This window comes from Trachymyrmex septentrionalis, unplaced genomic scaffold (genome assembly GCF_001594115.1).
Source record: "Trachymyrmex septentrionalis isolate Tsep2-gDNA-1 unplaced genomic scaffold, Tsep1.0 scaffold73, whole genome shotgun sequence".
NCBI classification, from domain to species: Eukaryota; Metazoa; Arthropoda; class Insecta; order Hymenoptera; family Formicidae; genus Trachymyrmex; species Trachymyrmex septentrionalis.
The window spans coordinates 912,971-924,730 of NW_017305916.1; the positions used below are offsets into that span (position 1 = coordinate 912,971).

At 33.6% G+C, this 11,760-nt stretch overlaps 1 protein-coding gene across 9 annotated transcripts in view; it reads right to left on the reverse strand.

The window, feature by feature from the left end:
* Nucleotides 1-11,760, reverse strand: part of LOC108753883 (TLD domain-containing protein 2) — a 150,749-nt gene that overhangs the window by 52,861 nt on the left and 86,128 nt on the right. For 6 of the 9 annotated variants that reach the window (XM_018495823.1, XM_018495829.1, XM_018495824.1 and 3 more), the window contains exons 2-3: nucleotides 7,730-7,795; nucleotides 6,515-6,621 (exon numbers count right to left, since the gene is read on the reverse strand). In XM_018495823.1, the coding sequence (XP_018351325.1) occupies nucleotides 6,515-6,621; nucleotides 7,730-7,795 (173 nt within the window). The remainder of the gene's footprint in view (nucleotides 1-6,514; nucleotides 6,622-7,729; nucleotides 7,796-11,760) is intronic. The other 3 variants (XM_018495834.1, XM_018495831.1, XM_018495825.1) reach the window with 1 other exon arrangement.

Below are 11,760 nucleotides of genomic sequence, written 5' to 3' on the forward strand. Positions count from 1 at the left end.
TTACATATATATAAAATATGTACAAATAAAGTAATTTTGCGATTTGTAAAAATTCTGTTTTAAATACGGTGCACATATAATGATGATTTCGTAGTACAGAGGTTTCGAGACATTCGCGAAAAAATTCGCAAGCGAGAAATAATGCGAACCGACACTATCCCGCGGTGGAAACGTACTGCGCTCGCAGAGAGAATTGCCGCTCGGCAGCGGCACTTATCGCACGAAAGCGATAACGGAAATGAGAGAGAAAAGTTGTAGCTGCGGTTCTCTGGTGATTCCCTGTATTTTTCGACGTTGCAAGGCAAACGTCATCCGTGCACGGCTGAAACTGCGCGAGAAGGTGTCTCGAATGTCTCGATCACGTGAATAATTAGCGCGTCGCGCACTCGCGGAGGTCGTCGGGTGTCACCGATCGGCGGTGAAGAGGAACAATCGCGATCGCGACGCCGGAGTTGGAAGTACGGATGACATCAACGTCGCGCCGATCTACGCGGACAGACACCTTGTGAGTTACGAACACGACGTCGTTTCGCGGTCGCCGACGACCGAATGACTGATCGTTCATAGATCGCCATGATGGGATCGGATCGACGTCACTCTTGGCGGGACTTTTCAACTGCCATTTTATCTGAATCGATAAAGTTTGTTTGTGTTGCTTGAAATCTTTAAACATTTTTACACTAAAAAAAGGTAAATATATATTCAAGTGTGTATTGAAAGAGATTAACACTGTTCTGTACGGTGCCAATTTTAAATAACTTGACTATCACATGCCACAAGGATGATCTATAATATTTTTGTTTTATGTTATATTTGTTAAATATATATTAAAAACATAAATTTTTATGTAATAGTTCAAAAATTATTATTATAAAGTAGAAGGTCCCATGTACTAATATTATATCATATATTATAATTATGTAACCACGCGCATGTCAGAAATTATTTTATGATTGTGTTTTGTTTTTACAATCAAAATGTGAAACGGAAAGTCCAGCGTGGATCACTTGATATAGAACGTATTAATTACGAAATTAATCCCTGAGATTCTTGGAATAGGATATCGAATTGGATGAGATCGCTTTCGCAAAATTCTCGGAAATTCATATTCACGAACGTTGTTGTTGCACAATGTTAATTAACATTTACAATAAATTGTATAAATAATAAAGAACTTTTGATACCCAGATATACGCAAATTATAATGAAATGGTTCAAACAACAACGAAATGATTCGTTTCGTTAGCCAATCAAATCATTGCGGCGTATCTTTGGTATCATTACAGAACATAATTTTCGTGTCTCGAAGGATCGTTCAGATAATTAGTCTCATGCGAGAGATGTTCGATACGTTTGCCAGTTGCGGCATGTAATGAATAAATTATTGAGCTGTGACAACGAATACATGAATAAGAGACAAATGTAATTCCACATCGCTCTCAAACGTCACATTCAGATCGATAACTTTCACATTAATAATAATCTCACAATTTTTTATAAATTAAAGTATCATATATGTAGCTACTTTTTTCTGTCACACACATAATCAATTAATTTGTTATTATTACACAAAAATTATTATATATATGCATAATTTAAATAATGATTAAATATATATACATATACGAGTATTTAATATAATTTCGGCACTGATAATTGGTGTGGCTCTTATTAGCAATTTAATTGATTTGTGATTTATCTCTTCTTAAAGCTAAAGAAATATATTTTTACTCAATTATATAGAGAAAGTCTTCTATATATATTATGAGATACGCGCCTAATTATGAGATAGCGGTGTTTCTGCTAAACTAATAGACGCTATCTATTGATTCCACCATGAATTTATTGCTCTTGGATTGAAAATTGTTTAGTAGAAAATTTATTATTAGATAATGCCTGTAGTCAGTAAAAAAAGATTTTAGAATTTGAATATCTTCAAGTTTCATTGAGATGAGTCTTTAAACATTGTTTATTATTTAATAAATAAATATTTGGCAATAAATTCTTCATGTAATGATAGAGTAAGGTCGTACTAATAGAAAAATACGGGATATGTTGAATTGCTTAATTATAGAAGTTAGATTTGATGATCGCAAAACCGTAAGGCGTGGAAATCGTAATATGAGATACCCAGGGTATTTCTAATATCAAATAACCCATGCTCTCATGTCATAGTGAAAATCATTGCTAAAGTATAAATGTTATTGTACAATAATAAAAAGGACGACCAGAATGAACGTCGAGTGCCTATTTCTGCGATGCTTGATTTCAACTACTTCAAGACGAGTTCTGGATATAATGTATCGCATACTCATTTTTCGCGCACTCTGGCTGTGTTTGTTTGCATTTAAGAAACATTAAATAAAGTTTTTTTAGTTGCAATATACCGATATACTTTGCGTTTTACTATCGATTATTTCTCGGGGCATCTCATATTAGGAGCACAATTTTTTGACTTTGCAATTTGCTCACATTTTACATTTCTTTAATTAAAAAAAAAAATAAAATTTGAATTAAATTTTATATAACATTATCTTAAAGCTTATTAAATTTCCTTCAAAATGACCTATTATTTTTTTAAATTCTGCCCATAGACTTCATTTACCCAAAATGGACTCGGTATCTCATAATAGGGTCCTTTCGCCTACATATAATTATATATACACATATAAAAACAATATATATATATATATAAATGAGATAAAAACAAAATTTGTATTATATATTATTCTATTAAAATGTATCAAAATAGAAATGTGTTAGGCAATACTAATTTTGCTAATCTCGTTTTTGACAGTATCTCATGCATAAATAACTATTAGGAGCAATTAAGTTCCACATGCGCATTTCGCTTAATCATGTAAAACAGGTTTTGCGTTGAAAGAGACGGAGAACGCAGAAATTTAAATATGCCCACGAATATTTAAATGTACGCGCCCAGGCTAAGGCTAAGGCTAAGGCTATGAATGCGTTCCATTTAACATTCGTAATATTCGTAAGCATCATTTCATACCTGTCATAAAATATTAAAGGATGTAATGATGCATCCGAGCGTAGCGAATGTTAAATAAAAACATACTCTATATATATGTTTGGGATTTATAAATCACGACAAAATGCTCCCTTAATGCGAATGAGTTAATGCAAATAATTTTCCACCGCTTTATTTCTTGGCCATCATGCGTCCCTCCAGCTTCCGAGAAACTATTCAAAGTCTCACTTGATATTCGTGCAAGGCATAATCGGGAATAAACGTTTGCATAGCCTGTGCGCAACTAGTGTCGTTGCAATGTAAACAGTCGCATGTATGCATAGATATGACGACGAGAGAACCCCGATAAAAACGTCAATGCAATCGACAAATGCATCATGCTTGGAATATCGCTGCTCTCTCTCAATTTTTTTCTCTTATTTAATGTTCTTCGCAGAAAATGATCATCCCGTAAAAGAAATAAAAAAAATACAGCCAACTACATATAATTGGTAACATTAAAATATTAGCAAAAAAATTGGATTATTCATATAACACGAAATACTCGCCGATAGGTTTACTTGCTTCAAATTGGTATAATTTGGTTTAATTTAATTCCAATAAATAAATAACGGTTAATATAATAATAAAACAGTTTAAAAGAAAAATTACTTTCGAAATTCGTTCGATTAATACGCCGCAAACAACGATTGTAACTTCGAGCGCAGAAGGTGGTAGATGGCGACCGGATTATTTCGCAGACGTGCAATTCCACAGACGGCTGGCGCGAGTAATGAGATAAATTTCTAACGATAGTTGGAAACAATTGTCTCTTGGTGAACCCTCCGTTGCTATTAGAGCCACACCCGCGTGCATATGCACGGCAAACGAGTCAAATGTTCGCGCTGGTATCTGGGTTGCTCGCGTACTTGAAGCGGATTTAATAAACTGCGCGCGAAACCTAACCGTCGAGACAGAATCTAAATTTTCGTGGCAATTTCGCATTCACGAAATAGAGCGCGGCATGATGACGCCAATAGCGATTTGAGCCGCTGCATTCAAGTTCGTTCCTTGCGCAATAAGCGTAAATATAAGTGTAAATATAAAAGTAATAAAAATCCTGAATGCGCCCGTTATTTTATCAAGTGACTGAGATATCAAATAAATTAAGGCTATGGCATACAAAAAAGCAATAAAAGCAAATCAACTTTTCGGATTTGCTTCTGCTTACATTATTGTCCTATTTTCTCTACTACGATGGACTGATTCGTTTACTGCTTTTCTTTTTTCTGTACGCCATGTGGTTTTTATAGGTGATACAATAATAATACTAATATACAAGGTTTTGTGCAAGAGCATATAAAGACTGTTTCTAAAATAATTTTCGACGCTAAGTCCGAATTTGCCATTGAAATATTTTTATCAGGTCTGATTTTTGAGATGTAAGAAAAAATATTTTTTATAATATACAGTGAAGTTTTATCAAAATTAAGAAATAAATCAGAAGATTGAACGGTTCAATTTTTGTGTTTTATATGATTTTGAATCGGTTTCACGCATTGGAATCTAGGCAGCAGTTTAACATGTTTTTGTACTGCTACTTTTGATAACGTGATAACATTTCTCAATCATCATCAAGTTCTGGTGGAAACCTTACTGACCACTTGTATCCAACTTATTTAGAAAAAATATTTATCTTAAAATATTTATCTTAAAATATTTATCTTAAAATTAATATGCTATCTTTGACCTGATAGAATTTTTCTGACAACATTCGAACTCAACATTTCAAAGTGCTTATAGTATTTTTATTCAAAATTCCAGGTAAAATTAGACAATTTAAAAAAAATGAAATAAATTACAACTATGAAATAAATTAGAATGCAAGTAATGCAAACAAACTTTATATTGTAAATTAGTAGAAGACAGAAGGAAGACTTTCACGAGGCTATATCTATTATTCTATACAATTGGAGTCATGAAATCTACATATATATAGGGCAATATAAAAAAGATTCACTGCAATATAGCGAGCTACTCTCTTCTGCTGAGAATTTTTTAGTAATGCCACCTTTTTTAAATAAAAATTTGCGAAACTGATTGTACGTGAATATACGCGGAAGTGTATGCCACTTATTTTTAATCAATTGTCCACATTTCATATCATAAAAAAAAAGATATTTTCAGAAAGAAAGAGAAATAAGTAAAATTTCAAAAATTTCCAGGAGTATCGATAAAATCTTTCTCTCCCAAATTTTCAAAGATAAAAGAATCCCCTGAAAATGTTCAGTTTTCCATATTTTTCTAGGTAATAAACATTCTGAAGTAATATCTTCTTCTTCTTCTGAATTATCCATCCCGATTAAGAGTGATTCTTAGACGACAATATATACTATCATTTCATCATTTGTTTGTAATCCCACCGATCTCCCGAGATCAGATCTACGTTCCGTTTGTCGAAACACTGTTCCATTAATTACAACAGCACTTTATCTTTAATCCTGCGCGTCAATTAGTCTTCATTAAGCTCTCGAGCTATGCTGGATATTGATAACGTGCGTCGGTACGAAGTATGCGCGAGATAGGGCGATCGATCACACGTGGCACTTGTGCCACTTCGAGAAAGTAAGTCAATGTAACTCGCCCGAGTAAGGCTGCGCGCGGCTGATTCGTCGAAACAGTCCAGGTCCCTGAAACCTTCATTTAGTATAGATCGCGTCATCATCATGATCAGCCTCTCCAATTCGCCTATCCGTCGGCGACGTCAGCCGGAACTTCCGCATCGGATATTCTGTGGATGATCGAGTGTGCGTGAATCCGCGCGCGATATCGACGGACATGTTAAATGATCTTCGATAGCGTAACTCGGCGAATCAAATCGATCATTGCTACAGAAAGAGCACGTGTCGTACAATGACATATCGCTCGAAAGTAAAAAAAGACAAATTGCCGCTTAATATTAAATTCTTAATATTAAAATTGTAATATTAAACAGTCTGGATATTTCCGACCACTTTCAAGTTTAATATCATAATATCGAATTAAATGCAAATGAATTATATAGGCAACTCACCGAGAGTGTCTTTGCCAAGAACGCTTCATTAACATTCGTTCTTTAAATTTCGTCGTTCGGAATCGACGTTAAAAAATGTAGGCCCCACATGATTGCGTACAACCAACGTGCACACCACAGGCTTATGAAAGAAGTCACCACGGTCGGTCACGGGCAACAGAACTAAGAAGAATGCCCGTTTCTACCAATGTAGCTTAATTTTAATCTCGGTTCAACTAACTCTTCATTCTCTTCTAATTTGAAGAGTAAGTTGAACCAAGATTGAAGTTAATCTACATTGTTAGAAAAAGGGCATGAAAGATATACCATTTACGATTTTTTAAAGAGAATAAATCTCGACATCTTTTCTAAAATAATATGAAGTCGTAATGTTCACGAGATGTATTCGAGATTTATTCCATGTGGTTTGAATTTTTACGCAAAATATCCTATCGCGATCGATTGTTGCAATTATTTAATAGTGTACTCACCTCTCGAGAGTTTATCCACAGATTCAAAACGTCCTTCGACCTTGTTCCGTAGAGCATCCAAATCGAAGGGTGCTGTAAATCCATGATCCACACTACGGCTCTTGCTCCTGTAATAGAGTAAATGTAGTTGCTAATTAGCTTTACTCTCGTTTATATCTCGAGCTCGTTGCACAATAAATTTGATTAAAGTAAAACGAAATCTGCTGAAAAGTAGATTAGAGGAGAAGAATGTGTCGAGATGTACTCTACTCCAGACGTTTTTAAAAAATTAATTTTAAATTCCCTGCAAATTCCACTCCAAAAATGTCGATTTGCAAGATTTGCTTAAAAAGTCGTTTGAACAGAAAAGAGAAAAAAAATAGTTGAAAATGTGAAATGAAAATGATGTAAAATGAAAATAAACGCGCGAAACTATCGGATAATGAAAAGGTATTTGTTTGCAGTTTACGTCTCTGAAATGGAATCAAGACGCTTGCACATTCGGAAATAGAGTCAAGAGAACTCGTCGACTTACTCTTGTGGGATGTGCGCGGGTAGACGTTAATAGTTTGGCGTGACACTATTTGTAAAACGCTCAGCTCAGTGGAAGCAATCTCGCGTAGCCATAACAAAACGTAATTTCACGATGCAACGAACCGTGCACTGTGCAGGTTGTCTCCATAAGTCGCGTCGTCTACGAACGCGTGGCCGACAAAGATAAAGTCCAATGAAATTCCTGCGAATGGGTCTGAATAATACGATATAGTGAAACGTGAAAGAAAAGAAAAAAAAAGAAACAATCGGTGAATGAAAAAATCGGTGAACGAACTTGCGTTATGTCACAACAGTGAGATAACATATATATGAGATAACAGATATATTGCTGTAAGTCACATTTCTGTTAAGTTTCTTTTAGAATTGTTTTAATTTTTGTAATTTTCCACTTTACGTGTAATTACATAAATTTCTTTTGCAATCATCTTACGGCTAGATTTACCGTTCAGTAAAAAGAAAAAAAGACGTATTCAAAAAAACAAGATTCTACTTCTAAATCTTGGCAGTCTTACATGCTTTTTATATACTTGCGTGCATTGTTCTAAAGGATGCAAAATCATACTATATTCTAAACATCAGCAACAATAATGAGATAATATCTATTTATAATACTTAGTTCTTACTGCTGAAGAGAAAATAGAGAAGTAATGGGATGATAACGTGCATATGTGTTTTGCATACCTGACATAAGACGTCGAGAGATTTTCCGTCGATTTCGAGGTGACATCCTGAGAGAAACGCCTGGACCTGGGATGCAACAAACAATCCAAAACAAGGATGGTGAAAACACATGCAATCTACAACGTGCGCAGGAGCTTAAAAAACTAAAGTCATAATTAAATTGAAAGAAAAAGTAAACTGCAGTACGCTTGAAAAGTAATTTCTATCCGGAAAACTATTTTCCACGCAGAGAGTACTTAAAGTATTTTAACCTTTCGCAGAATTTAATGAGCGACCTTGCGTACTTGACACTTTTAATTCGCACTGTATGAATGTGCAATTTATCAAGTATAGCAAATTTTTCACAGTTTTGTGTATGTGTGAAAATAGTATTAATTCATCACATTTGTTTGTGAAACAAATTTTTATTTTTTCAAAATTTCACTAAAATACATGATAATTCGAAATTCTTTTCTCTTGTTATATAAATTTAAAAATACCGTTAATATAACGGCATTACTCTTTTTCCAAAATATTCACTCTTCTACAAAAACGTGTCTTCAATTTAAGTAAAAAATTCCACTCCAAGCGTACGGCAGAACTGCCAAATCAAATTAAAAACAAGCGTGGGTGCAAAAAGCAATTCGGCAAGAGCATGACGCTCGCAGCTTGAAAATAAAACATTCTGAACATCAAATCGAACTAATCGTCAGAAAATTAATGATCGTAATGCATTGTAGCACTCTAATGGATGCTCATGCAGCTTTGTTATTTGTCGCAATCCGTGCTGTGGACAACAAGTGTTGTCTATGTCGTGCGCGTAAATCACGAAAATGCAATTGCACTTCATGCGGCAGTAGCCATACTCGATTCGCTCAATTTGAAAAGTAACATCTGCGCGCACTCGCGGGAGGCTGCGACTCTTCCCGCGCTAATTGCATCCGACGTTTTAATTCAATTACATTCGACACGGCTTAGCGGGTTCACTCGTTACTGGGGAAGAGGTCCGAATTAATGATTCCTATAAAATATCAGAAATTCTTTTCTCGAAACAATATACACTAACACTGAAAAAAAAAAAGAAGATATTACATCAACAGCGTTATTTTAATTAAAAATAATTATATTAATTCAATAACAATATTAATGAAACAAATAACGTTTTAAAACAAAAGCATAATGTATTTGTTAGTGTTATCGAATTAACAAAATTATTTCCAATTAAAATAATGCTGTTGATACAACATTCTTTTTTCAGTATATTTACATTTTTTAATCCAACGAAATATGACTTAAATATTTTATTCTAAAACTATTGAATTATTCCAAATCTGATTCAATAAAAAAATTTATACCTTTTTTTACTGTGAATTAAAAAAATTATTCACGAAGGCTATTGTACAACAAAAAAATAAGAAATATGTTTGTTGGTTCTTAATAAAAAAAGTCGTTTAGATTAATTATATGTTCAACTTTCTTTAGGGATTTTTTTTTAGAGAGCCATTTTTTAGAAATAAGCAAATTTTGTGGACCGCATAATTATTTATATCGTTTGCATAAAATAAAAAAAACATGTTTTTATATTTTTTGCTGGCAAATAATTCACAGGCAGACCGCAAGTTGAACATCACTATGGTTTAGAGAGATTATTCTATAATGCAATATATCACAAGCGAGTGGAGTATTATTCATTAAGTGAATAATCGAATTATCCACATTACCGATGAATTAAACGATGAAATTGGATTATTTGAGGTAGCAAATTTTAAGTTAAAGATTTAAGAAAGTTTCTATTGTAGAATTGCGGTTGTCTCTACATTTAGCGCTGTAATATTTAGCAACTCGGCAGAAACTCGGAAGTAATGTGAGCCAAAGGGCGCACACGTGTACACTAATCAAAACTGAGAGAAAATGTTTTATGTATCGGAAGATATAAATTCGAAACTTCGCAGCATATATCTGAATACAGAGATGAAATAATAATGTACAAAATATAACGCTCAGTACCTTCGGATGTGATTCATTTTAATTGTTCCGACCACACACATACATACATTTCAATTGCTCCGACCAAGGGCTTCGCAATTTGTGCAAAGTTGGATTTTACTGGCGATTAGGCAGAATAAATTTGCGTTAAATCGTACGACGTTATGCCAATAATTAGCCGTCGAAACAGCCTGAAGGGCAGGCAAAATTAATATTACTGTGCGACATTCCAGGAAATAAAATAAATTGTCGAGCAATATTTAATTAAGTGACCTAACGCGCGCACCCTTTTCACCGGTCCGGATAAATATGAGCGGACAGATATAAATAGCTTTGGCACAATTTCGATGGCTCTTGTTTACGCGCCCGTTGCTTTCACGCACGGGCAATATACTTCGCCAAAAAACAAATATTTACGTAACACTTCGCGATGTCGTGAGTTATATTCGCAATTTTCCGCGACGGAGGCTGAAAGATGGCACTAAAGTATACATTTGCTGAGGAAATACTTCATGATTGCGCGATAAAAAATGCATAGCATTATGTTAATTATGAAAATCGCGGTACGAATCGAGAGAAGGACAATTAATAAGTCACTATACTGCGAATTCTCGGCCATCGGAGATATAAATAATAAATTCGTAATCCCAGTCAATCGAACGGACTTTCGATGAAACCACATAACCGCGTGCCTGAAATATTTACTCGTTTATATCGCAATATCGGAATTTTTAATCCCTCTTTGAACCTGAAGTGCAAACTTATATGTATCTTCCTACAACTGTTTACATTTCATACACCAAATTTATCGCAATCAATCTTTGAATTTCTTTTTAATTAACAAAACCTCGTAATTTGTTCGAATGTCACGGATAACAAAATGAAGAAGGTATAATTGTCTATTTCACAAAAAATTATACAATAAATAATTTAAACCCCAGTAATATACCTAATTGTTAATCGATTTTAAAAATATTTCTTCACTTGTTTCAATTATTACAATATAATAACAGCGCCTGGAAGTAGGCAACTGTGAACAACTGCATGCATAGATGACGTCGATTTTTTTGCAGGCGCTTTTCTCTCTTATTAAAGTTCCTTTTCTTCTCATTATAGTTTCCTTATTATAGTTTCATTCATATATCTACTGACGTAAACAGTGATTCAGACACAGAGCGAGACGTGCCAAGATGCGCCACAAGCTAACATTAAAATAATACGAGTATTAGACTAACAAATAATTAGAGTATTAATATTAGATATTGCCACGTCAACCAAAATTGAAAATAAAATTTCAGTAAAATCGAAGCAGAATTATTGCCACAAACTTTGATGGACATTTCATTTTTATTTAAGATTTTTTCAATCCTCTTTTTAAAAAGCTTTCAATTTTCGAATTTATTAAATATAAACTTGGAGAGAAGAACGACAAATATATTTTACACCGATCTAATATTTATCAGTTACATACATATTTTTTTTAAACCTTTATAATTTTAAATTTTACATTTTTTTTAGATTTTATAAACTTTAAATATTTTAATGTAAATAAAACAATAGCCATAATGTGAAGTACTATAATATCTCAATAATAATCTCAAATATAATCTTAATAAGAACGTTATAATAATATAACAGTACAGAATATTCATAGTTTCATGATAAGCTTTTCTAATTAAGTGTACCAAACGTGCGAATAATAAATTACAGAAGAGACTTTATACTAAAGTTCTCTCTGATTTTTTCCTGCGGCTAATGTGTACTTTTGGAACTTAAAACGAGATAGGTAAATATTTAATATTTGGCGAAAGCGAGAAAGAGTTTTAGTGTAGTGCAGGAATAAAATCAGAATTTAAAACAACAGCATAAAACAATCGCATTTGAAAACGATGAAAGTTGTATCGCTAAGAAAAAAAAAAATAGAGAACTCTGCTTTTAATCCACACGAGCGCATTTCAATCTATTCGGAAAAGTTTCATCATAATGACTTTACTGTGAAAGTTTACGTACACTCTCTCTCTCTCTCTCTCTCTCTCTCTCTCTCTCTCTCTCTCTCTCACTCTCTC